We start from the raw sequence: 27,813 nt of genomic DNA on the forward strand, positions 1-27,813 counted from the left end.
TTTTCCCCCATATTCATGAGCCACAAGCAGCTGCAACGGCTGTAATCCTGCACCTTACCCTTCTGGCGCATCGATACCCACATGCACACATGAGAACACATGAACGTGTGTCGAACACATGAACGTGTGTCACACACACGGGGCTAACTGCACACAGCGGGGATTCAGCAGGCAGAATGCATTCTCTTGTTCAGTGAAGTGCAGTCAGGTGCTTACTGAACACCTACTGTCTGCAGAACACTCCAGGTGCGGAGAGAGAGGAGTGAGGCCTGGCTCCAGGGAGCTTAGTGTTTGGAGAATGCTGACTGACTCTGGAGGAAGCCCAAAATAAGTTTAGCCGCCACCCACCCCCACCCCCATAGGTTTTGTAAATGTTAGGAAAGTAATACTTTCTCAAAAATGGAAATACTGGAGAAAATAAGCTGTTCTTTCTTTCTTCTCCAGCCCAGCTCTCCAGAGGTGACCCCTGGCAACCGTGTGCTGATGCGGTCCCAGTTTTTCCCGCGCTCACGTAAGGTGTGTATGCAAAGAGATTCGAAAAAGGCAGAATGGTGCTGACCTATTGTTTTGTGATCTCTGTCTCCGACTTAACCAGATGGACCTCTTCTCACTGCAGCATTTGCAGATTAACCAGAGTCAGAACATGACACTGACTGGGTCATAATTTACTCCTCCTGTTTACGGACACGTGGTTTTTCCAGGTTGCTGTTATTAGGAACAGTGCCACAGGCACAGTCGTCACCGCAGAGCTTTGCTCTCAGGTGGTAGCGTTTGGGGGCTAGATTCCTAGCCCCAAACTTCAGGATCCGGTTGTGAAAACTATTAAAATCTGATTTTTAATCCTTTTTAAAAAAACTGCATCGGGTACCAAGAAGATACAATGTTTGCAGTATTTGTTTTCCTCTACTGTCATAACAATGCACTGTTTGAAGTGGTTTTGCCAGTCTGCGGTGTGAATTACTGTTTGCTACGCATGTACTGATGAGACGGGACACCGCCTCCTATACTTAGGAATTCCTGTTTTTCTTCCGCAAGTCGATATTCACAGTCATTGCCTATCTTGCTAATCATGTCTCTCCTAATATTTTATTCTTAAAGATTTTTCTTAGTCGGGGGAGGGGCAGAGGGAGACTCTGAAGCAGACTCCCCACTGAGCACAGGGCTTGATCTCGCGGCCCTGAGATCAAAATCAAGAGTCTGGTGCTTAACCGACTGAGCCACCCAGCCTCCCCTGTCATACTAACTTATGAGCGCTCAGTGTATTTTGGGATATTAGCTCTTTGCCATGTCCTGAAAATGTTTTTTCCCTGGTTGGCCATTACTTTATTTTTCATGACACTTGCTGTAGAAAGTTTTCATCGTAAAGTGAAGAAAAGAAAATGTTTTCATCTGTAAATGAAAAAAGGAAATGACAATTTTTAAAAAGTCTTTGCTTTGCCTGGGAACTTAATAGGTAGAGATCCAGTCATACTCTCTAAAATTTTTAAATTTTCAGAATTGCTAGCCACTTACGGCAGCAGCATTGACAGACTGATTTTCCTCTGCTGATCTGAAACAGTCCCATTATCGGCCCTGAAGATTTAGGTTTGTTTCTGTAGTCTCAATTATCGCGGCACTGAGAAACTTTTAGTATCTAGTAGGGCTTGTCTCTCGTGTTCTCTTGACTTGTTCTGACCGTTCTCCCATGTGTAGCCCTCCCAAGTCCTTGAGCATCATTTGGCCAAGCTGCCCTGGGCCTTCCCCTCCTACCCCAAGAAAGTGCGGTTCGGTGTTTAGAACTGCACTGAGTGTGAGTAACACGCAGGCGCGGACTTCTCCGAAACGTGAGTCTTTATATCCAAGAATGCGGTGAGTTTATCAGTTTGTCTGTTTTGCCTCAAAATGGTTAGGCTTTGTTTATATAGGTCCTGCCCACGGATCTTCATTCCTAGATACTGTGTTTTCCACAGCTGTTAGGAATGAACTCTTTTCTTCCATCATGCTTAACTGTTAAGTCAGATAATGTTTTCCCATTTGTTTTTATCAAGATGTAAAATCACAAAATCGACATATTTGACCCTGCTTTTGTCATTTCATTGAATGTCTGTGAATGTTTTCCTTACACTTAACTTTTGCTCTCTGGGTTTTCTTCTTTCTTAAAAAGTTTCCTTCCTCAGCTCTGCTAACAGTCTGGAGATAAAACAGGAACCACCAGTAGACCTGTTTATCTCAAAATATGATAAGACTCTTTCTGTTGTTATCCAAAGAAAATAAACTGAGTCCGTGTACTCAGTCCGTGAAAGAGAAAACAAACTAGTGTCTGTACCTCTTTTCGTTCTGCTGCTCTCCATTTCCACCAGCACTTTGTCTGTTATCATTTTTTTCTAACGTCATGGAGTTTTTCTTTCAAGAACTGGTAATTGCTTTGTTGCCCCCGTCAACATACACACAGAACTATTTCTGTGTTTGAGGAGGCGACACCCAGAGTGGCTCACGGTATTCTCACTTACGCGGCCTGAAATACGCCGGGGCCTCAGTGAGTGAGCTCCTTGTGGAGTGACGAGGGGAAAATGGGTTAACACAGAAGCAAGTGTATTGTCCTGTTTCTCCTCAAGGGACACCGAGTGGCCACCGTCCTCAGCAGGGCTTCACTGTGGATGTCTCCGGCAGTTGACGGGGTAAAAATATGGGCAGGGCAGCCTTTTTAAAACCTAGACAGGAGCTATTGAAGGACAAACTAAGAATATGGGTGTCCCAGAGCAGCTGGGGGCCTGCCGTTTCCATGTGGACAGTCTGGGGTCTGAGGAGGTGACAGCAGGGGGAGGGGACTTGGTGCTTGGTTGGGGCTGTCATGGCGCTGGGGGGAAAGATCCCTTTCTGTGTATTTGCCATTCCAAGAGGTCACCCTGGGCAGGTGTTTTTTGTTTGTTTTTTGTTTTTTCTAAGTAACTGTGACAACTTTGGAATCTCAAACGAATTCTTCGGTATGACTGAGTTATACAGGAATGAAAAGTGGGTAGAGATAAAAAGGTTTTAAAACAGTAAAAAAGCAGATTTTACCAGGTACTTTTGCCTCTGAAAACAATCCTCAACGTAAAGGATGTAGGTGCTTTCATCTAATGCAAACATGTATGACACAGAAGAAAGAAGATTCAAGTATTTTCTCTGGAGAAAAAAAAAAGTTTATTGCATATGGAAGTCAATAGATATCTTTTACAAAAAAAAAGTTAGAATAAAGATCTCACATTTGTAAAGGCACATATGAAACATTTTACAGCAATGACAAGGGTCGTGAGAACAGACAATATCCAACTAGGACCACTATCGAAAGACTTTATAAAAACAGATAACAGTGCAAAAAATACTGTCAAAAGTCAGTTTTACACACCTCATAATTGTGTACAAAACTGGCAAGCATAAGCTTATTTACTGATATAAAAAAGCACATAGAATAGCATGCATAGTTTAAGGCTTTCAATATTATTAAATTGAGAGAGAGACTATACCAAATTAAAGTTGTCACGAATATTAATAAATCACTCCCTGACTAAGGGAATGTCCTATAAGTTTTTCACGCCCCTTCTCCCCTTACAGCCCATTTGTCATAGAGAGACTGGACTGGTATCTTGCGAGGTAGCCAGTGGCCACAGAGGGGAGAGCACAGGTGGTGTGGGGATCCCCAGTCCCAGGCTGGAATGCGTGCTCCCTGCAACAGCAATCCAAGACGGCTGCATTTCCAGGTCAGCTCACAGCAGCTAGCCCCGCTGGGCTGACCCTCCCCTAGAAGTCCCGAAGGCTTCTAGGCCTTCAGAAAAAACTGATGTTGAAGCTGGGGAGTTGTCCGCACACGGTTTCAAAAGGAAACCTATGAAATGCCAATTGTTTTGAATGATACAACAATTCACAACATCTTATAAAACACAGACAAGGAAAAGCGTCAAAATACTGAGTTAAGTAACAGAACAAGAAGTCCAGTGGAACAAACTATGTTGGCCTGGTGTTTGATGTAACACGAATAATACAAGGTTATATGTTTAAATAGTCATCTGCATATGTAAACGGTTTTCATTTTTCCCATTTAAGAATCCTCGAGCGTGGCAGCTGATGATATGAAGGAACACAGGACAAACAGGAAATCATCTCTGGTGAAGAGTAACCTTACTTTTGAAAGGGTACGTGGTTAATAGATTTTTAATATTCCAAACTGGCAAGAAAGTTTAGTTAAGGGAAGTGGCAGTAACGTTTTACAGTGTTCACGCTGGAAAAAAACACAAAGGCTCTGAATGCCAGCTGCCGGGAGTTAGTAGCTAACACTGTAGTGGGTGGGGGAGTGGGGGGGGGGGGGGGGGAGGCCCCTGAGGAACGCGGAGGGTGCCAGGCTTCCCTGCGCTGAGAGCTACGCTGACTCCCAACCCGGTTTCCTGAGATTTGTTAAAAAATGGTCTCCCCCCCCCCCCCCCCCCGCAAAGGCACGAAAAGCCCCCCACCCCCTCTTTTCAGCTTTCTCCTGGAAACCTGCGGTCCGGTGAGAAGGCATCTGGGTTTCCGGGGAGGATGAGGCTGGGGAGAGACAACAGGACAGGGCACAGAGTGGCCCCTCTGAGGCCAGTGGAGAACTGGTCACCAAACAACGGGTCCCACTCCTGGCGCGCCCCACCCTTTCCCGGCTGTGCCACGTCGGCCCCTCCCGGTGAAGAGGCCACGCCCCACGGAGCGGGGGTCAGGGAGGAAGCCGGACACAAATGAATCTGACCACACACGTCACTGCCAAAGGCAGCCCCTGGGAATGCACGGAAGTTCACCTCGAAAGACACAGAAAGCACCACTGCTACACTCCTTGTTCCAGACAGGACAGATGATCGAATCCATCCTCCCCCTGCCCAGGTACCGAGGAGTGTCAGCGTCTACCACCAAAGCAACTTCTTGGTTGATGACAATTTTCTAAAGATTTTATTTGAGAAAGAGCCAGAGGAGAGCACGAGTGGGGTGAGGGGTGGAGGGAGAAGCAGGCTCCCCACTGAGTAGGGAACCTAACTTGGGGCTCAATCCCAGGTCCCTGGGATCATGATCTGAGCCAAAGGCAGACAGTTTTAACCGACTGAGCCACCCGGGTGCCCATTTTTCATTCGTTCTGGTTCTTTCCGTTCACCAGATCTTGTTCCTTCAAATTTAGTAAGCTTTTAAAACTTAAATTTAGATTTCCTAATTATGTAATTTAGAGCAGCTTAAGAGTGATTCTCTACAAGACTGAACTATTTTGTAGGGTTTGTGCCAAAAGGGTAGGGAAAGGAAAGCCAAGTGAAAGTGGACCCATAAAGCAAAAGGAGAGGTCAGCAGAGCCCTAAGCAAGCCAGGTGCCCTTGGAATGAAGGCGAGGTCACAAACCAGTCCTGCCCATGCCCCCCAGTGGGACGGGCCACTGCGGTTGCTGTACTGACCTCCTCCCCATTTTTGTGCCCTGACCATAAACACGCTATGCTACCAACGGGAACAAGGTTGGCGACTGTCCCCCGGAGGGCAGGAGAGGATGGCAGCGCACAGGGGCTGCGGCTGTGGACACCAGGGGCTAGGGAAGCAGGACCCTCCGCTATGAGGCCGCACAGAAAGGCAAAGCTGCCAGCGGGTGAGGGGCGATGGCACCCCCAGGCCCATGCCCGAACCTCTGACCTTCAGCGAGCTCCACCACTGTGGCAAGGGCTGCTTGAAGCCGCAAGCAAGGGTGGAACAGACCCCAAACCCGCAGCCCTGTCTTTCCTCGGGCCTCCACCACGCGCTTTCCATCCCTCTGGCCTCACGGAGAAGGAAGTAGAAAGCAGGAGACATTCTAGAGTTCAGAAAATTATTTGTGAACCGGTACATTTTTTTTGGATAGCAACTTCAGGGCTGCTCTGAGATGCGCTCCCTCTTCCTCTTCCCGTGTATAACTTCCCTGGGCAAGCCTATGGCATCTTTGGGAAGAAATGATCCTGGCAGCCCAAGCACCACAGAAGAAACAGGGACTTTGGACGCAGATGCTCGTCATGGCCAGGCCGCACACCAGCTCTCGCCCTCCTGCCTCGTCACAAAAGGTCCCTGAACTTATATTTAAACTCTGCACAGTAGGAACTGATGCATGCCCTCCTACGTCACTGCCCCCAACAACAAGCTGTCTGGTTTCATGCAGTCGACGGAGGCCAGACACTTCATATGTCAGGCTCAAGGACATATCCACAGGGAACATTTTTCGTCTGACATTGCAGAAGATGCAGGCCTATTCAGCTAAGAGATCAGAAAGGTAGGCAGAACACAAACGCTCAGCCACCTGAGTTTATCACCCAAACGCAGAACGTGAGCACAGGCAGGAAAAGGGTTACACATTAGACAAGCTGGCTGTGGAGTTTTATGGAATCCCACAAGTAACAGTGACTTTTGGGGCAACACCTTTGGATGGGCAGATTTGATTGGCTGTACCCTCACTTCTCTCCCAGGCACGTTGCTGTTACTTTCAAAGAAGGGATCACTAAGATCTTTTGCCCCCAGATGTCTGGGGAGCCGAGGCAGAGACAAGAACCATTCTGTTTTCCTGCACAGCATCCAAGAGAAGTTTCAAATGTAATTGAACATCTTAGAGATCTCCACCCTATAGGGCCAACTAAGATTATTTCCATCCTACAGGGCCAAGTAATTTGTCATCCGGAATGCTGTAGGCCACTGGGAAACTTGTGCAGTGTCCATGGAAAACCCAAATTTCTCCTGGAAGCAGTAGAAAAAGTAGCTGAGTGGCAAATTTGTTCACAAAAAGAAATCACTAAAAGCCTGAAAAATCATAGGAATAGAGCTGATAAAATAATAGGAATAAAGCAAAACAGAGAAGCAGAAGAGTCTTTGGTAAAACGTGAGGAAGCAGATTTGCCCACACAGGGCCACCTAAGGACCTCAACAGTGATTACTTGGTACTTCTGGAAATTTCCTCCTCTAGGACCCCCAAGAGCTTTTGCCAAAATGGAGGGAGGAGGAGGAACAGAGTAACAGTCACGTGGGTCTGACCCAGTCCTTTGTGTCTCAGCTCCCTGGCACTCCCCCCATCTCAAAATGGTGGACACATCTCCCCAGAAAGGAAGTCAATAGTTATACCTGCTTTCCCCATCAGACATATCACGAGAAGTGGAGGAATGAGATTCGAAAGCACATTCTACTTTCTGGCTAAGGACACCTTCAGGCCCACACACCATGTGCTGTGACCACTGGGCTGACACAAACTGTATGTCAAAGAGGGCAGCTGAACCCCACAGTGATGTGCCTGATGGCCAGCGCTGCCTATGAAAACATTCTAACATCTAGGTGTACTAACATCTCGGCAAAGAGCAACTTCCCAGCCCCAGGAGGTGACCTCTGCACTGAGGGCAAAGCTCACCACAGCAAGGCCAAGCTGCCCATTTCATATGCTTTCCTGTTCATGTGCACTTGTGTGGAGAAATGACATACGGTATGCTGGGACCTTACTACATCAGGGAAGAAAAATGTTGAATAGATTAGGTTGATTCATGTGGGTTTTCTGTCACTGCAAAAAATGGTCCAGCTCCTGTCAATTTCCTATGGTCAACCTGTAATTAAGCTGAAAAGATGAGAGAAGTAGGCAGTTGGTAATAATGCTGACCTCCTGCACGCCCTGGAGTCCAAAACTGAACCTCAAAAGCTAAGAGTAGACAAGATAAAGGATAAGAGAGTCCTGGGAGAGGCGCCTGTGTGGCTCAGGGGGTTAAGCCTCTGCCTTTGGCTCAGGTCATGATCTCAGGTTCCTGGGATCGAGCCCCGCATCAGGCTCTCTGCTCAGCAGGGAGCCCGCTTCCCTCTCTCTCTCTCTGCCTGCCTCTCTGCCTACTTGTGATCTCTATCTCTCTCTGTCAAATAAATAAATAAAATCTTAAAAAAAAAAAAAAAAAAAGAGAGAGAGTACCAGGAAAGCCGGTGGCCAGGTCCCACAGGAACCCTTTTGGCGGGGCCCACAGAGCCCCTCCGACCAGGCTGGGGGAAGAAGGGGCCGGAGACAGCCACGTGAGTCTCCAAGACAAGCAATGAGTTGTAAATCACAGGAAAAATCAAATCACAGATAAATAATGGTTCCTCTTCTTAATCTAAATCTAGGATCATAAAGTTTGTATAAGTAAAATTCTCTCCATTTAAGCCCCCTGGAAGCACAGTGCTCAAAATATTCCATGTTGAGAGGTTTTCCCCTTTCCCCTTTCCCAATCTTGCTGTTGCAAGAGGAGCTCACTCCTCTTTCCTCTCCTATAAAGAAATCAACATTTGGCATCGCTCTCGAATGCAGCCAATTCCTCTTTTACCTCCTAGCCAAGGAAAGAGGTGTATTAAATGTAAATCCTACGAAAGGTGGTGTCTCCTTAGAGCCCAAGAGAACCAGTAGGCTCAGCTAAGCTCCGCTCAAGGATGAAGACATCAGACTCAGCCTCCGCCATCCAGGGACCACGGCAAACAAAGACAAATGCTGTGCCCGAATGAGTGCGGGTCACAGAAATGAAATATTTCAACTGGAAAACTTAAAAACCAGAGGCCCCAAAGTGGTGAATGGCTTTGCTGCAAGAGGATATCTCCCCCCTCCTTTTTAATTTTCTCTCTTCAAATCCAAACAGAAAAAAATAGACCCCGACAGCTCCAGCTTCAGACTTGATCCATCATCAGGAACTCTGTCCAAAAGCTCTAACTAGATAACTAATTTAATACACTTTGCTTCAAGGTTTATTCCTTGGCTTCCTTCCCAGATATAAAGCATCTCTGTGCAATTATTATGCAGATGCCACTAGAAGGACTTTCGCTGCCTGCTGCTAATTTCACAGGAGCTGTGCTGGCATTCGCTGGAGATGGGGAAAATGAATGCAGAATGCGCGACAGACCCAAAAACATTTGTTTTTAAAAATGAAATATGTAGAGTAACTTTTAAGTGGTTTCCTTTGGGTTTCGACAGAAACTTCGGCAAGGGGCCTGGACTGCAAACCTACCCCTCCCCTGCATCGTGTGCATTAACGACGACTCCCGTAGCACAGAGTGACAGCGGCTCTACGTGCTGCCCACGCGAGACTCGATCTCACAGTGCTCGCGCTGGGGCCGGAGAGACGGAACAGGAATACTGACGATCCTCAGGGAAGCCAAGAGCTGCAGACCAACTGTGAAAACATCCCAAACGGCAGACTATCCTGAGGATGGAAAAGTGTCCAAAGAAGGGAAACAGATACCTCTTTGCCTGTCGATGATCCAAGCTCCAGGTGTCTCCTGGTGAGGGTGAGGAGCTCTGTGCCATTGAAAGTGTAGGGCATACTCATGATTTCCTTTTCTAGAACGCACACATAAATTTTACAATCTCAAGAGCTTAGTTGAAGTTACCCTCCTTGACTGATACTTCAGACTTTGGAGTAGAAGAGAGGAGGCCCTTCCATCACCAGGTACTCGGAGTCTAAGTGAGAGAACCACCGCCACACAGCCCCTGGCCCAGTGTGAAACGGAGCGGACTTCTGCTCCAAAGCAGTTCATCGGGACTCCCCTTCCACGCCCTCTGGGGCCACGGGTAACCGAAGGTCACACGGGCTCGCTCTTCCTGGCTGACCTGATGCCATTCTTTCTGAACATGTTCAGCTCAGGACAATCAAAACAAAAAGGCGGCAGCAGAGGAAAGCTTATGTAAGGGACACCCACAAATGCCAATTCTAAGAACAAAGCCACGGTTTGAAAGTTGCATTCAAGAAAGAACTAAGACAGGAGAGAAGCAAAGTCCTAAAATCCAGCTCGAGGGAAAAGGTGTGGCACGATTTGCCGGGTACTGACCTAAGAAATTCAGGACAATGACCAGCGTAGGCTCAGGAGGAGACACACAGAGGGGAGCCGTGAAGTGTCCGGAGGCGGGGGTGGGGCGGGTGCACGGAGAACAAGGAAGCAGTAAAGGGCTTCGTGTGAGACAGATCTCTGCATCTTGCATCCAGTGGCCAAAAGGTGGAGGACAGGGTCCCGAGTGGGCTTAGCGCTGCTCCTGCAGGCCAAAGCCTGCGGCAAGAGCTGCACAGCTGGGAGGGGCCTCCCAGTGCGCTTCTTGGCCGGGGCCCCGCCACCTGAGTGCCAAACAGCCCCCATCAATCAGCTTTTCCAACTGTTCCCTTTACGGCATTTCCAATGACTTGGTGACTGATGGAAAGACAGAATGTCCCCAGCACCTCGACCTTCACGCCTCTGTCCAGCACACAAAGCCTATTTAAATAAAAAATGATAGATATCAAGAGCCTACCCGTCTCCTTTCTCTTCCCACTCGGGTCCATTATCTTCTCTCAATCAGGCAGGAGGCCTAGCTGCACAGATGGCCTGGCCCAGAGCCTCCAAGACCACCGGACGGGGGCCCGCCGAGCACACGGGGAGCGGTAGTGGAGACGGGTGCTTCCCTGGCAGGGAGCACAGGCTCCGAACTCCAACAGAAGGGAGTGCTGAGAAAGGTACAAAACAGAGCTCCTTGCTCGGCCTGGGTGATGGCTGTTCCTGTCTTTAACTTGAGCTGCTGAGCTTGGGGGCAGAAAGGAAGGAGGGAGGCCGCCGGCCAGCAAGGCTCACGAGCCCCCAAATGTAAGAGAATAGTGGGGTTTTCTTTGTTGTTGTTGTGGTTTCCCTTCAGGGAAGGGCCTTGGCCCCTATCTGTTAATTTTAGAACAAATTAATTTTCTTGCCATGTTGGATTTGGATGGAAGATGAGGCTGATGAATTTCAGGGTCAGTTACTAATCTGGCCGCAACTTCACTAGAGAGGCCTTCCCTTATGCCTCTGTCCTCCAGATGATCTACCAGACAGCCCTTCCGACTGACATATTACAATGCAGATCAGTCAAAATATCGTTCAGATGAAAGGTACTATATTATTGTGAAAACTGAATTACAACGATTCACAAAAGTTATCCCAAAGGGGAAAAAAAATAAATTATCTTATATAAAATAATCTATGATGTTTTGTGAATGCTCTCGGCTCCTGTCCTCAGGAGCCCATGACCTGCCTGCTCTGGCCATCCACGCCCCTCGGGGGGAGATGCTGTCTGGGGTGCCTCCCCGTCTGCACACCGGAGCTGGGTCCTCTTGCAGGAGCTGGGTCGAGGGGTTAAATGAGTCTGGAGTTTTGGAGGAACTGGACGAGCACTTGGTAGACAAACTTGTACTGGGCGATGGTCTGGATCATGAACATCCTCTGCTCCCTGAGCAGCCGCAGCATCACAGGCACATCCACCTTCTGCAAGACAAGAAAACAAGCACCACACCCTGAGATGAGAAGCCGCCCTTGGGCCCCTCCTCATTCCCTCCTCCGGGAAGCTTTGGCTCACTGCCCATCTCTAGGTACATGAGAAAGCCAAGGGTCTGGCCCCTCTAGGGTTGCCCATTCAAAGACCTTCTACCAGCACCTGGAGAATCTGGCTGTCACATGCCACTGGCACTGGTGTGAGATGTGAAACATGCACCAGACAGTTCGAGAAAACCCAGAGGCTGCAGTCGCTCATACTGGACTGGTACTCCCCACTCCGGCTGGAATCAGTGGCAGGATTCAAGACCTCGCTGGGTCTTAGTTTCTTATTTGTACGAGAAAAAAAACTGACGCTTTCCTTTGATGACAGTGTGGCTTTGCCACGGTTAGCAACACTTCCTCAGCCAGAACAGTGGGTGACCGGGCCGTACCCGCCTGATGGGATCCAGCAGTGACATGCACGTAAGGCATTTGGCACAGTGTCCGGCACACACTGAGTTCTTAATAAAGACCAACCTTTATTATTACTATCAATGAGCTGAGAAAAATCATACTGATCCCGCTACCTCACAGAATCGTGGTCATTATCAAGTGAGATAATTTATGGGTAAACCTGGAAAACATCAAGTTACAATCTCTGAACACAGTCCTGTTGATTGGTTGGTTGGTTGGTTGATTTTTTTTTTTTTTAGTTGGTCCTTCTCTTTGTCTCTATGCCTCACACCCATTTTCAGAAATTCTATCAATTCGTGTTTGGGGTCTTCTCCAGGATAACTAGGCTGCTTCTCAGCTTTTGCCTTTTCTTTTTTCTTTTCTTTTTTTAAGTTTTTATTTAAATTCCAGTTAGTCAACATAAAGTGTAATGTTAGTTTCAGGTGTACAATACAGAAATCAACCCTTTTCCATCCAACACCCAGTGCTCATCACAACAGCCATAATTAGAGTGAAAACCTTTCACTAAAAATATCTTCTATATAAAATGAGATTGCCTGTGTGTCAATTCTTTGGGAATACAGAACCAGCTTCAACAGAAGGGAATTAACACAGACCAGAGGCTCAGTCGAGTCCTTTGCATCCTCCTGGACCAGCCAGGGCAGAAGTCTCAGGGAGTCCGCAAAGCCAGCGTGGCCGCAGCACACGGCCCCTGCACTGGGAGCTCCTCCCCGGGGCGACACCAGCGCCATGAGGTCTGCAAGCGCGGAGCAACCGCAGGAGGCAAGGCAACGCACCCCCAGCGGTAGGTCTTTTCTTACTTGACTTTTACAAGCCACTTCAGCCACTTCGAACTTCGTGTAGCTACAATGCAGCACATGCCAGCCTTCTTGGTCTCTCTTCTCCAAAAACCCATAATGCACACCACAGATTTAAAAGGGACAGAGGCAAGTCCTCAGTAAGAAGGAAAGAGAAAAAGGCATGTGAATCCTCAAACTATTAGTCAAAACCTACAGCCTACGCTGTAAGCTTTGAACTAGTGGATGTTTGCCCACACGATACTTCCAAGTAACCGACAGCGCGATGTACAACCCATGGGCACCCAACGATGAACTTACACCAGCACACACTGCTTGGTGAGCATTACTGAGCTGGGTGCTGAAGACGTAAGGAGAGAGTAGAGCTGCTACTCCCCCATTCCCATCAAGGTTTTGACGGGGAGGCAGGGTCACACACCAGTTAAGAGCATGGGCTCGGGTCAGGCTTCATCTGCCAAACCCCAGCCTTCACACTTCCTGGCTGTGGGACAGGGACACATCCCCTCATCTACTTGTGCCTCAGAATCTCTGTCACACAGGGCATTAGCAGGATCTCTCTTATAGGGTTACTGTAAAGGCTCCTTGAGTTGTGAGGCTCCTAGAATGGTGGTGGCACATTCAATATAGGTTGGTGGTTGTTACTCTGATATTGTCATTGTCACTGTTGTCATCACCCCTTCCACCTCCACCACTTCCATCACTATCATCTCCTGCACCACCATCGTCACACCTATGTCCCCTACCTTGGCCACCTCCACCATCTCGAGCTCCATCCACCATCATGGTCATTACCATCTCAATAGCCTGTAAGACTCAGCTCTAAAGACAGCATGTTGATGAGGGACAGCTGCGAGACAAGACAAAGAAAGTTCCCCCATAATCAACGAGAGTCCTAGTTGCCCTGAAGATTCACTCCCAGAGTCTCTGCTCTCCACTGTCCCTAACTCCAAGGAATCATGCCGCAGTTGCTGTGTGCTCAGTTTTGTCCAGAAGGCATTTTCTCCTCTCTACTCCATGAGGAAGGGATAACTTATTCAGAAAAGCAGCCAGAGAAGATATCTCATTATTTGGGTACTGAAAACCCAACCTTTTATTATGAGCTGATCTAGGGCAGAGCGCTAAATCCCAGGGGGACAAGGTAGAGGACTGCAAACCATAAAACTAGTGCTTTCTGGGGGGGGGGGAGGGGAGATAGGCATTAAAATGTCAAGCCAACATTTAGTGACCCAAAGCAGTGGGCCACGAAGACACCTGTCAGAGCAGCCTAGGAGCGTTCCCTCCGCTCCCCACGTCACAGCTCCCTGACCTGACTGTAAAAAGCATCTTTATTCCAGGAAAAAGAAAAGGCATTTCGCTGACAAAACTAACACTGTATGGTTTACAGACTAAAATATAAAGTACACTAAATCCAGAAGCAACGGACGGGAGGCAGGGAAGTTTAGAGAGGAGAAAAACAGGATGCGCAATTTTATATTTGTTTGTCAAAATCTTTGCTTAAAAAACAAATAAAAGAGCTAAATATGCTCCACTCTTCTTTTGAAATGAGGGTTTGACTTTTACTAGCCAGGCCTGAAGCAGAACAAAGTAGAGAACTTGTCTCTCCCTAACCATCTACCAATAGCAGTGATGGGAAATGGGACAGATAAGGCTGGCTATATTTGTGCTAGGGGAAGGGAAGGGAACAATATGAGTCATCTTGCTATCTTTGAATATCAATGGGAACAGAAGTCCTTTTTGGACTGACCATGTTCCAGCAAAGAATGTTCTGGCAGGCAACTGGGCATTGAGGAAATCCACTATGTTTGGACACACTGTAGAGAATTTAATCACCCTGAGCCCTCACCAAGTCCATGCGAGGCCCTAATGGCCAAATCCTCACTCGGCACCACACTGGCTCGGACATGTGCCATATGTCGTATTGGGTCAGTAACATCTGGGGGCCAATGAACCTTCGTGTCCTCACATTACTAAGGCTCAGCTTTCGGTGGGTCTCTAAAAAGCTCAGAACAGAACCACCTTCCATGTCAGACAAGATGGACAAAAGGAGCAGTGGGGCGCGGAGGAAGAGTTCACAGGGAATGGTAGACAGAGGGACACTGTGGGGAAGACAGTGACACAAGAGAGTGGTAAGATAGCTAGGGGAGGGGACGATGATGAGGCTTTCTTCCTCCTCTGGAGCCCACTGTGTCTCCAGTGGAGCTTGGATATACTCACGCCATATATACTACACTTCTACTTCCATCTTTTTCCATCTCCCTAGCACCGATTCACTTTGGGACTCAATGGCAAGCTATTCAGTTTACTAGACCCTTCTAGAGACTTCTAGAAGTGACAGAGGAGCAAGTAATCAAGAAATCTCATGATGTGAGACAAAAGGATAAAAACTCACGGAAGATGACAAAATTCCTGTTAGGTAGTCTCAGCTGATTCTGCGATGGGCATTTTGCTCATCAGCAGAATGTCTGTTTTTAAAAGTAGTCTACTTTTGGTATAAGCCCAATTTTACTTTTTTTTTTTTTTTTTTTAGATTTACTTATTTTAGAGAGAGAGCACATGAGAGCATTGTGGGGAAGAAGGAGAGAGAGAGAGAAGCAGACACCCCGCTGAGCATGGAGCTTGATTCTATGATGTGGAGATCATGACCTGAGCCAAAACCAAGAGTTGGGACACCCAACTGACTGAGCCATCCACACGCCCCACAGATTCTACTTTTCAGCAGCACATTCATACATATGGATTCAAAATTTCCAAAATGAACTTTATATGGGCAGAGTTTAAAAATCCTTTAAACATGTTTGAACTTGTGTATTTATCATTTTTCTTCAAATTTCAGTATAACAAATTTCGTGGGGCAATATTTAATCTGATTTTCAAATGACTGATACTACTGAGTAAATCCATATATTATATCAGTTCTTTCACAGAACATGCATTGTCACATTCCCTAATTTAACAACTAAGGAACCACTTCAAAAGCTTCCTTGGATTCTCCAAGCTATATAATTTATTACTATTTTAAAAAATATTTCATTTATTTATTTGTGAGAGAGTGAAAGAGAGCATGAGTGGGGAGAAGAGGAAGAAGCAGGCTCCTCGCTGAGCCAGGAACCCGACATGGGGCTCGATCCCAGGGTCCTGGAACCACGACGTGAGCCAAAGCAGATGTTTACCTGAGCCAGTCAGGTGCCCCTGTATAATTTGAGAATGGAACAAGAACCAAGGGCACTTGGCATCTGCCAGCAGAGTGAAGACAGGAAAGAACTGGACCTCATTCTCACCTTAGCACTAGACAAGTCCCTAAGTTGTTTCTGGACTTGAGTTTCCTCGTCTGTAAAACAGGACAGGTGCCCAGCTCCTCTACACGGCTGCTCTGAAGACCCCAACTAAGAGCATTAACAAAATAAGTGAGAGCCATTTAAAACCCCCAAAGACCTATGTGAACAGAAAGCAGAAGAATGGTTCTTAAGCCTTGGATTTGATCTGATCTCACCTCCGTGAAATCAGAAGCCCCTCCATCCCACTCCCTGGCCTCGAGCTGCAGGAGAGGCCACACACCGCGTGGGCACCAGCTCAGCACAGCCCACCTCTGTGGGGAGAAGAGCTAAGCATGCACCGTTGCGGGGGCAGACCAGGTCAGTGTGCTACCCCAGGGCCTGTCTAGAGGGCCCACAACCTCCCCATCATCCAGTAAACACATTTTTTTCACAGAGGATTTCGCCTGAAACATACTCCAGAAATGCAAGTCACAGCTAGATGACCTGTGACCAGATAATCCACCGTGGAAGGTGACCCACAATAGAACCAGACCGGCTGCAAAACACCCCACAGCCTTCTGGAAGCCCGACACTAAGCACATCAGTCTTTCTCAATGTTTCCTATCTCACACTTTCATCTCTTTCTTCTGTGTTATCTTCGAGTCTACACAGAGCAAGGGAAAGGCGGAAGATAAAGGCTGTAAATGTCAAGGCCAACTAGGAATTGTGGATCTGGAAAAGTCTTGTCACAAGACGGGAAATGAAGCCCTGGAAACGCAAAGGGCCCCGGGGAAGGTCTGGGGGCAGAGTACATTTGTCCCCAAGGTGGAGTATTCAGGAAAGCTGCCAATGACTCACTTCGTTATGCTCCAGGCAGTAGATCATCAGCTCAGAAAGAATGACCACGCCGGTCCGCCCCACCCCCGCGCTGCAGTGGACCACGATGGGGGGGTGCAGGCTCCTGGGGCCTTCCAGCATGCTGTTGGTGTGGCGACGCACCGACTGGATCTCCTCCAGGTAGGCTGCAAGACAAAATACAGATCCCGTCACCAAAGTCCTACCTGGCTTTGCGTAGGAAGGTGAATATTTCTCGTTTTTTCTTTCTTTTTTTATTTCAAGCGACAATAATTTACAGTTCTTACAAGACACTAATTATTTGGCTGGTACCCGCAGTACAGTCCTGGATCCAGAAAGGACCAGCTGGGAGTCAATTAGTCCACGGGAGAATTTGTTCTTTAAATTAAATAGTTCTTTTTTAAAAATTAAATTCTGTTTTCCCCTCTGCAAATCCCAAAGTCCCCCAAGCAGATGATTCTCGACATTACTTACAGCAATTCCTACTATTAACAGACTGGGATCAGAGCACCAGCGAGGTCCCCTTGAAACGCCCGCCTGTCAGAGCCAATTTCTGGTGGGAAGAACGTCCATCTGCCCCTTCCTCCTTCCCCTCACAGAATGACTGAATGTCAACTGAGGCTTGACTTCGTTTTTAGATGTAAAAATAGATGGGGGGGTTCAGGGGGTCCTGCTTTACAGCTCAGATTCCACGGGGTTATGTCAGTAGCTGAAGAGGAGCCCTCCCCTGCTCCGGAGGCAACGTGTGTGTGTGAGAGTGTGTGTGTGTGTGTGTGTGTGTGTGTGTACGGGTCCTGTCACCTCTGCATCCCTCCTGACATCTGCCTGGCTCACCAGGGCTGCACCGGGGTCTGTTCCCTATTCCAGTTGGGCACAAATGACAAATTATAGCCGTACAAGCCTTAACAACTTTTCCTGTTCATGGGCATGAAAAAAAAGGAAAATTCTATAAAACGTTAACCTCAAACAGTCCAAGAAACGGAAGAAGTCCATCCGTAATAGAGATTCTATAGTAGCTAGCTCAGGGGACAAACTGACCAAAATGTTCTCGATACTCAGAAAATCTCATCCCCATGAAGCATTGTAGACAAGACCGGGGAAGCGCTCAAATTGTTGGAGAGAACAAAAGGGAGCCCAAACCCATCTAGTGACTTAGAGGCATCTGTTTACATACAAGTACTACCAACTCCTACTTGCCTTTATGACATTAATGCAATTACAAAGTCGTCTGAAGTAGTTTACCAAAGTCAATGATTACCATCATCACCACCACCAATAATGTACAATGAGCTCGGACAAAACAGAACAGAGGGAAGGCAGGGCGCCTGGGTGGCTCAGTGGGTTAAGCCTCTGCCTTCAGCTCAGGTCATGATCTCAGGGTCCTGGGATCGAGCCTCGCATCGGGCTCTCTGCTCAGCAGGGAACCTGTTTCCCTCTCTGCCTGCTGCTCTACCTACTTGTGATCTCTCTTTGTCAAATAAATAAATAAATAAAAATCATAAGGGGAAACAAAAAAAGAACAGAGGGAAGGCAAACTCTGAGATGACCAGACACAGCAGTTACCACCCGGGACCAACGTGAGCTACACACGGTGCATGGAATTCTCAGTTTTTCTGTGAGAGGGCTGAGAAATTCAGTGACCGGGCACTCTCGGACAGAAAAGGCAACGTTCCCGCACATGAGACAGGTCTTCCTCTCGTGCTAGGTTTAAGAGGAGAAGAGAAAGGAATACTGGTCCATAAAGCAGATGCTACCACTACATAGAATTTCATAAAACACAGAGAAACTGGATTAAAACAGATGCGCTCTCTAGCAGTCACATGAATCAAGTTCCTTAAGCTGTAACTCAGCGAAGACTTCTCCAGGCTGGAAGCCATGTGCCCTAAGCCCCTGTCTCCAGGGAGTTGAATTTAAACACAGTCAAGAATCTTTTTAAAATTCCTAAAAACCTGGAAGAGCCAACATTTCAAAGACACCACTCCTCGGCCCCCAGCACACTGAGTTTCTTAGAAGCATCAATAAATTTACATTGTTTAAAAATATTCTTCCATGGCAGTGCCTAGGTGGCTCAGTCTGTTACGCATGTGACTCTTGGTTTTGGCTCAGGTCATGATCTCAGGGTCCTGAGATCGAGCCCCACATCAGGCTCTATGCCCAGCAGGGAGTCTGCTTGAGATTCTCTTTCTCTCTGTCCCTCCCAATGCCCCTTCCCACCCATTCCCCCCCACACACTCTCTCTAAAATAATAAATTAATAAATCTTTGAAAAAAAAATTTTCTCTGTTTTTCAGCAATTTAGATGGGCCTTCCTTGGTTCGGATTGAAAAGATCGGACTATGATTTTCATCACCTTACAGACTCAAACTTCTGTCAGAGCTGTTTGCCGGTCATCAAACTGATCTACTTTTATTGTTTCCTTTTCTGCATCTTGGAAATAATTCTGGTAAGTCAAAGGCTTGGTAAGCAAAGGCTTACCAGAAAAAAAAAAAAAAAAGAGCACTGTCAGGAGGAAAGAAAGTTCTACAAAGGTCCCTGCCCTCCTTATGAATGTTTTGAGCTACAGATAACTGACCTCAGTTGAGGCACTAACCCTCTCTAGACTTGCTCCCTTCCGTTGTCTGTCAGTGACACCCCCTCAAGTCCCACCTTCACTGCCCCAGTGGGAAAGCAAGTACTCGCAGCGGGGAACAGGTATGCATCGGAAGTTTCCCGCTGGAACTTTTGAAATGTTCCTTTTCGGTTCTTGAAGACCTGTTCTCCCCTCCATTCTCTGTGCATACCGCAGGTTCTAAGTGAGTATCAAAATAAAATCAAGGGTTTGACATCACGCAACATCCAGATGATGTTCCCATAGTCGTCTTCTGTCTGCTGGAAAGTCAACAACACACGGGTAATAAATCTGCCGAGAGCTCGAGGCCTCACTGGGTGAGCAAGGAATGGGGTGTCCCCACAAGTGCAGGACAGGTAAGTGAGACTGCGGAAAAGGCAGGGGGAGCACGGTAGCCCTCACCAGTGTCCCATCTCACCCCCGGACCGGCCTCACTGGCCTGCCTTTCTCATGAGACTTCGAGTGCCTTCCAAACAGAAATGGTTCCCTGATTCTAAGAGCCTGATCCAGAGCCTGAAATGCAGTGGGCACACACTCAGCTTTTCAAATAAAATACCGCATATATTTTAGGTCAACGAGCTTCTAAGGAAACCATACTATCAAAAATATATTGACAAATTAAAAAATGATAGTTCCAAAAACAACAATTCGATTTCAATAATTCCCAGTATCTTAATCAGAGGTAACCGGAAAGTACTCATTGAGATTCTTGTTGTAAGGAAGGGATGCAGGACTTATGAGATACAAACCCCCATGAAAAATTAAAAAGTAAGTGTTTTTCACAGGGTTGTATAACTATCACTGGGACCCATTCCTAGAACATTTTCATTACCCCAAACAGAAATTTTGTTTCAAAGAGTAACTTCCTATTGCCTATTTCCCCTTTCCCCTGGTCCCTGGTAACATCTACCCTTTCTATCTCTGTGAAGTTTTCTATTCTGGATACTTCATTAAAATGGAATCATACAATGTCTGTCCACTTGTGTCTGGTTTCTGCTACTTAGCATAATATTTTCAAGGCTCAGATATGTGACATCTGTCAGGTTTGTTACTGAGCGCCTAAAAGCCTATTGCATCAAGATGGAATGAACTAGTTTGCCACAGTTTCAGCTTATTTGGGTAAAAGGTAAGGGGACTGTGACAGAGGACATGTATTATTCTTCTCTTTCATACCATACGGAGGGACGTACACTTCAGTGATATAACACATTTGCCACTTAAGAGAAAACATCTCTTATCATTTCATTTCCAACTCTCAGACCATGGATGCAGTTGGTAAAATTCTGACCGGGAAGAAAAAACTTACATAAAAATCCTTGGACGTCCTCTGGGCAGCCGTGATCCGGCCAGTCCGTATACTGCAAATGCCACACTGTCCTTTCCTGCCCGGACAACAGGTGCTTGACCTTCAAGCCTGTGGTTGCATAGCAACCGGAATCTGTTCGGAACTTTGTGGTGACCTTGAACTTGCCATAGGTGGCCGAGCTGTGCTTGGAACCCAGTTTGGGCCAGTATCGGTGGCTCTTGGTTCGTCCACCTTCCTGAATCAGACACAAAAGCAAAACCAGAAATACAGTCAGGGGAAGCTCTTATCCCCTTCTTCGTAAACTCTGAGGACAGACGAAACGCGAGCAGCGTCTAGGTCACTAACTCGGGGCACTGGGCAGTCTCCATCATGGGGGAGATCCCAGGCACCGACACCAAGACCTTTGCAGCCGTAGTTACAGCACAGAGACACTCAGAAGACAGACAACTGTGCGGCAGTTGAACGTGAAGGAGAAGAGCCAGTGGAGAGGGCCAAGGGCAGGAACAACATGGGATCTCTGTTTCTGAGGTTTGCACGGTTAAGTCACTGTAGTGGGGAGTGGATCACATGGTGACCTAGAAGGAAACCCCGAGCAGGAAGCAGGAGGCGGCAGAGGAAGGCTAAGCAGCAGGCAGAGCTGGGGCACTGAGCGTGGGCGCTGCGGCTGCTCTTCCGAGGAGCCCCGATGGCCCCCTGCTTACACCTGTGGGAGGCTACAAAGGCTCCTGTCCCGATTCATCTGCTCGAACGGAATCTTACGTTTGAAGGACACCTGCCTCTTTTACTGAGCAAGGGAGATCAGTAAAACCTCCCTTACCTTCTGTCACTCCTGAGTGTCCAAGCGGACGACAAATTCCAAGAGACTGTAAGCCTCTGGCTGCCACACAGACCACCAGGCTTCACGCCTGTCAGGCCAGCCCCTTCTGGACACCCAGGTTTCAGCCCAACTGCAACCTCCCCGCAGGGCCCACGGCCGCACGTCTGACTGAAAGCTGCACGCCACCACTCTCAATGCCATCCTCCATTCTGCTTCCTTTGTGGCTGGGACCCCCCCCCCCCAAGCTTCCTTTATTTGTCTGGTCCCTCCCACAAAGACGGGAGCTCCCTGGGGACAGGGATCACACCTATCTAGTCAGCCACCAGACCCCCAGTCAGCACAGATGACACACTGTTTGGAGTTGAATGAATCCCTTCCGGTAGTATGATTTTATAAGACTAAAAAACGATTCTACACATTTTACAGAGCATTAACTCTTCGTGGGAAGGTCTCAAGTCAGCCAAGAGAAGTACTACAGGTTTTAAAGGGCTTGAACTGACTTTCATCACTACCTTCTTAAGGGGTTGTTCTGGGAAGCAACTACTCAGAACAGTCCATGAAGGAAATATGAGTTCTGTTTTCAGTTCGCTGCTCCCCACCCTTTAAAAATTTGTAGGAAAGGGGTATTTCTTTTCCTTTTTTTTTTTTTTAAAGATTTTATTTATTTGAGAGGAAGAGAGACAGAAAGAGAGAGAGCATGAGAGGGAAGAGGTTGGAGGGAGAAGCAGACTCCCAGCCAAGCAGGGAGCCCGATTTGGGACTTGATCCCGGAATTCCAGGACCATGACCTGAGTTGAAGGAAGTTGCTTAACCAACTGAGCCACCCAGGCACCAGGAAGGGGGTATTCCTTGCCGCAGATACTGGTGAAAGACAGATGAAGCTAGCTGGTCCCCTAAATGACTTCAAAACGGAAGTTAAAATCTCATGAAAGGAAGAAAAGAAAGTGGTTAAAATAAAAAAAACTGAGAACGTGACAAGAGAAGAAATATAAAACTTCTTCCCTTAAAGGCAGCAAAGTCCGAGCAAACTGCTCGGTTGGCCAGCGGCGAGCACCAGTTTATAGAACACTGCGCAGAGTTCTCCAGTTTCAACAGAAAAACTACATTTGACTTGGCAAAGAAAGGTAACGTTTTTTTTTTTTTTTTTTTTTTTTTCTCCTCCCCCAAAGAAGAGAGAGACCTCTACAGGAACACCAGTTTCTGGTCTCTCTTCAGCTGCTAAGCACAGAAGCGTGTGGGATTGGCCATGCCCGCGGCTGGGAATACGCGCCGATCTACCCACAGCAGCCCTAAGTTCTCGCTCAAATTCCAGGGGAGCGATGATCGCGCTGTTTGGCACACACAAGTGAGCTGGCTGAACTGAAGTTTGGTTCTTATTTGTTTGTCTGATGGATTCTAGTTTATGGCAGTCTAAGGAAAAGCGCTAATAAGCTGGATGAAAATGGGATACGACAATAAATTATCTTTGGGAAATAAAACAAATCTATGTGGGAGGAGAGAAAAGAAATGCGTGCCAGAGAGAAAAAGCATTTGCAGAGAAACGGTGGTGGAGGAAGCAGGATGCGACAGCGAGGTCACCAGATGCAGAGCTGATCTCCCGCCCCCCCACCACCACCCCCGGGGACAGATGGCTGTACCCCCAGCACCCTTACCTCTTCCGCAGTGACCATGGCAATCACGTTCGCTCCCTGCTCCCACACCATCTGCCAGAAGTCATGACACGTGTGTGGTAGGGGTCCCTGAGTGGCTATGTAGTGCCATTGTGCCCCACCAACCACCACCTGGAAACCAAGGAAAGCAAGGGTAAATGAACCCCAAATCTAGAACAGCATTACCTGCTGACCATGGCTCCATCTGTCTCTACCTGAAAACCGTGGATAATATTTTAGGCCAAATGGGTTAGTGATATTATCAAAAAAGTCTGGTAACACATTCTTACATGAAAATACATTTTGTCACTCAAGCCTATTAAAATACTTTTTCTTTTTTGGTCTGTAACTTATAGTAATTATATACAAACCCGTGAGAGTTAAAAACATACACATACGCACACACACACACATGCACTCAAATTGCATGACCCTAAGGGTGTGTATAACCTAACAGAATTTGTTACAGAAATAATACTTGTGCTTAGTACGCACAAGGTACTGATTATTTCTATTCTTTCCTCCTCTCTAGTCTAGTCTGTTTCGTTTAAAACACACACACACACACACACACACACACACACAACCTCAAAGTGGTCCTGATCAAGAAATTGATTTCATACCCCCACTATTATACTGTGTCCCCTAGTTTGAGGCACAGTACTCTCTACCACCCTTTTGCACAATTAAAAAAAGAAGTGTACCACGGAATATCATCCCTATGGAAGTGAGGTCTTTGTACTGATGACATGCTATGTACTGTGTTGTCACCCTCCACTGTTCTCGCGACTCCGTGTGTCACGTACAGGTGTTACAGACGCACCTCTAGCAACCACGCGTGCTACCGGACTGTTGACTCCTCGTTCATGCAGTACCACAGTATCCAAACGAACTTCAGAGTCATGAGATGATTTTGGATAATAGAAGTATTACCCCATGCAGCTCAGGGTGACCTTGGGAGACTAATTCTGTAGCTAGAAGTACTAGTGGCAGAGAATCAGGAGTAAATTGTGCCTGAGGTGTTGAAGGTCATGCTGTCAGGGTGAAATCGTGCCCTTTGGCGGCATTCTTTCTGTGTTCCTTTCCATTCCTGTGCAAAGTCGGGCCTCCTTCGACGTCCACCAGTGCAAATCTCTAGAGAGTTCTTGGAGCACGAAGTGATCCTTGTTTGAAACTTTTTTCCCTCATTTATTTTATGAAACTATATACTAACTGGATTCCAACAAAAACAATGTCTGTTATTGTCTCATTACACAAGACATGTTTAGGTCAAAGCTGGCAAGCGAAATCCAATTTCCAAGTACTGGTGGGAGATAACATTCATATATTGGCTGGCTGGCGAGGAGTTTCGTTTATCTGTGGAATTGTGATTTTGAACATTAGCCTCTCTGGCACCCAACATATAGGAACCATAAATACTTCCAAAGTATGTGGCTGCCTGGGGCCTATCAGCAAATTCCAAGTATTGACAGGAGGGCATTAGAAACTGCATTAAAACACAACAACCAATGCTACTGAGGTAGATTTCACAGATGTCATGATTCTACCTCTGGAGCAAATCAATCTTGGCTCTACGTTAATAGCTGCTTGGAACCCAGGGAGCAAACATTGGCAAGATCTACAGCTCTATTCGAAAAACACAAGGACAAGTTCTTACAAGCTCTACGGGTCTATTAAATGCACCCATGTCTAACCCGGATCCACAGGATGAAATGCAGGCCTTGGAGAATACAGAGGAAAGGGAAGCTTCTGTTAACAATACCCGGTGGGCAAAGCTGATGTAGATTGACAGCTTTTCCAGAACGCAGATGGGAAACGATGAAGGATATTTGGCCAAAAGAAGAAGACAGCATGGCATAGCTGTGTCAGAGTCCAAAGATATCCTACCAAGGAGCATTTCTGCGATTTGTATCTTCGTCTGATTCATTACTTTGGCTATTATTTCCTAATCTAAATTAAGCCCAGGAAACTGGCGGCGTTTACTCAAGAGTTTCCTGGGGTTCATTCTGTATCGTTTTAGTTCTCACTCTCAAAACCTAAAACCAAAATACCCAGTATGGTCCACAAGAGTATCCCCTTCGTATTTTTGCACAGTACTTTCTGGTACTTAAAAATATACACGTGGTTATCTATGCTCTGTGTACAAAACCCCTACATCCAACCACAGTGTTCTTTTCCTATTCTGTCCTACAACAATTGTAACGGACACAGGCACCAGACATCTGGCTGTATTTTATTTATTTATTTTTAATTTTTTAAATATATATATATATTTTTTAATATAGTGATGGCTGTATTTTAGAGACTCAGAGGAACCTACCAAAAATTCAGCTACAGTTGGAAAGTCCAACGAGGAAAGGAAATAACGCCAAACAAGGCCAGAAACAGATTTCTGAGGTTATGATCATACACGACTATTAACATGAACTGTGGATGATTTAAAAACATCCTGCTGTACCATTAGTATATGAATAAATTCTCCCACTTTGGTGGTCAGAGCCTGCAGTGACATTCCAAGCAACTACATTCTGTTACTGGGAGGGCAGAGGACGGTAAGCCACGTAGGAGACATTTAACCACGGAGCCACGCATCTAGAACTCTCAATTCTAGCTGGCGTCGAGCGACACTACTTTTCAAGTTGGTGAAGTACTGAGACGTGAAGATCTGAGGTATCTGAGGTACTAACAAAGAACGGAGGATAGTCCCGCGCGGACGAACGCGGCCAGCCTTGCAAGAGCCGCATCACCCACCGGCACCTTCACGGCCTGCGCCGCAGGGTCCGCTCTTCGGGACACGGCGCACCCCGGGGACGTCGGGGTCCGCTCTTCGGGACACGGCGCACCCCGGGGACGTCGGCGGGACGGCGCACGACCCGCACCAGCACCGGGGAGAACCGGGCAGTTTCTGCCGCTCCCCAACCCCCTAAAGACGTCCCTGACAGGACAGACACAACGCGTGCGACTTCCAAAGTCTCCACCGTGTGCGAATCACGAGCCGAAGAGGACACCCCGAGCTTCCCGAGCGCGCCCCGGGGATTGCTGTAAGTCACGGAGAGGAACAAGCGAATTCCCCTGCGGCCAATCGCGACCCGAGGTTCTCCCGGACGCCGCGCGGCAACCTTCTCTCCGCGGTGACGGACATGCCCGCCCGTCCGGTTGACTAAGCTGCACGGAATTCAAAAACACTCCCTCGGGGGCTGGGGATGAGCCAAGAGGCTCAGTCGGAGCCCGATGGTTTTTTTGTTTTTTGTTTTTTTTTTTCTCCCTGCATTTTTGCCTGGAACCCCGCAATCTTCCGCAAGCCGCCCCCCCACTCACCTTGATGTGGGAGGCGTTGATGTAACCCGTGTTGTTCTCTTTGGTCGGGACCAGCTCCACTCTGTTCTCCTCGTACGGGACGACTTCGCGGATGCGGCTTCGCTCGGCGTTCTCCGGCAGCGCGGCCGTGCTGAAGATGCCGTTCGCCTTCTTCTTGGGAATCTGCTCGTATTCTGTGAACACCATTCCCTCCTCTAGCTTTTTCTTCAGGGTTCTGAACTGCAACAGAAATTAATCCTCAGCTGCCCGGATTACCTTATTCAAAAACTCCAACGGGTCAGAGGCCTTGAAATATTTCACAGTGATCGCGTTAATCGGTACTTTTGGGGGTACGATGGACGCCGAACTATCTGGTCTCCTTGTTCTCCGGAGTGCTAGTGTCTCTGGCCCAATAACCAGTCTCCTTCTCACTCACGCTTGAAACAGAAGTGCTCAGCAAGGCCAGGCAAGAACCCAAATTCAAAATCAGTGTTTTTGTTATTAACACCTCTGTTTAAAGTCCCAGGGATGAGAAGACTGTTCTTCTCAATTACCCAAACATCCTTTTTCTCCACTTCCAGAGCAGTGTTTTGTTTTGTTTTCGATAAATTTAAGATGATACTGATCTATAGTTCCCTCGTTCTGAAGATGAGATCTTGTCTTTTATTTTTCCCACTGCCAAACCACTCATTACAAACACATGGTATTCACTGGATTAAATGATTCCTCTAAAGTCCCTTCTGCCTTTAAACCTTTGTTGTTGTTGTTGTGTTAGTCACTACACAGCACATCATTAGTATTTCAGGGTCTGATGGAGGGTCCCATGACTCGTCGCTTGCATCTAACACCCAGCGCTCCATGCAATCCGTGCCCTCCTTAATACCCATCACCAGGCCTTTCTAATACTTCATATATACTGGCAGAAATTCGAAACAGGAATGCTACTAGCATTCTATTAAATTTACACGTGTTTCTTAACCAGAGAGTAATTTCAGGAACTAAAGGAACACCCCTCTTCACCTCTAAAACACTAGCATGCAGCTGCTTCCCGCTTTTCAAAACCAAAGTTCTCACAATGCATTATCCTAAAAATGATAAATCAGCCACGTTTTACAGCCAAATAGGGGGATGGTCTATTAAAAGAATTCTATGAATATCTGGGTAAGACAGTCACTCCCTAAGAAAGGATAATGGTTCACTAAATTCATAGAGGCTGAGAGCTACAGCAACAGGTGAACTTCCTTATCTTGCCAAAAAAAACCAACAAAACAGGTCCAAAGAAATGGAGTGACTGGACCAAGGCTACGTGGCTGGCTAGTGGCAGGTCCCAAGGCAATGCCCCTGCCTTGTTAGGCCGGCATCACTGCTTCAACTTGATGAAGAAACTTGAGATGCTGGAAAGCATCAATTTAATACAGTGCACACACCGGGTCTTGCTAATCTCAAACTGGGGAATTAATTCATCAAACAAACCTCAGGGCTGGCATGTTTGGGCAAGGAGAGAGCTCTGGAACCCCAAGATCACAGAGAATGAATCACA

General features: G+C 47.2%; 1 protein-coding gene across 2 annotated transcripts in view; it reads right to left on the minus strand.

Annotated features, from left to right (window-relative positions):
- Window positions 1-8,594: 8,594 nt before the first annotated feature.
- The window catches only part of PTPN14 (protein tyrosine phosphatase non-receptor type 14), a 169,756-nt gene continuing 150,537 nt past the window's right edge, over window positions 8,595-27,813 (minus strand). For both annotated transcript variants that reach the window (XM_059412690.1, XM_059412691.1), the window contains exons 15-19: window positions 26,295-26,513; window positions 22,980-23,108; window positions 20,511-20,745; window positions 16,601-16,764; window positions 8,595-11,229 (exon numbers count right to left, since the gene is read on the minus strand). In XM_059412690.1, the coding sequence (XP_059268673.1) occupies window positions 11,101-11,229; window positions 16,601-16,764; window positions 20,511-20,745; window positions 22,980-23,108; window positions 26,295-26,513 (876 nt within the window). In that variant the 3' untranslated portion in view covers window positions 8,595-11,100. The remainder of the gene's footprint in view (window positions 11,230-16,600; window positions 16,765-20,510; window positions 20,746-22,979; window positions 23,109-26,294; window positions 26,514-27,813) is intronic.

This window comes from Mustela nigripes, chromosome 10, assembly GCF_022355385.1.
Source record: "Mustela nigripes isolate SB6536 chromosome 10, MUSNIG.SB6536, whole genome shotgun sequence".
Classification (NCBI taxonomy): Eukaryota; Metazoa; Chordata; class Mammalia; order Carnivora; family Mustelidae; genus Mustela; species Mustela nigripes.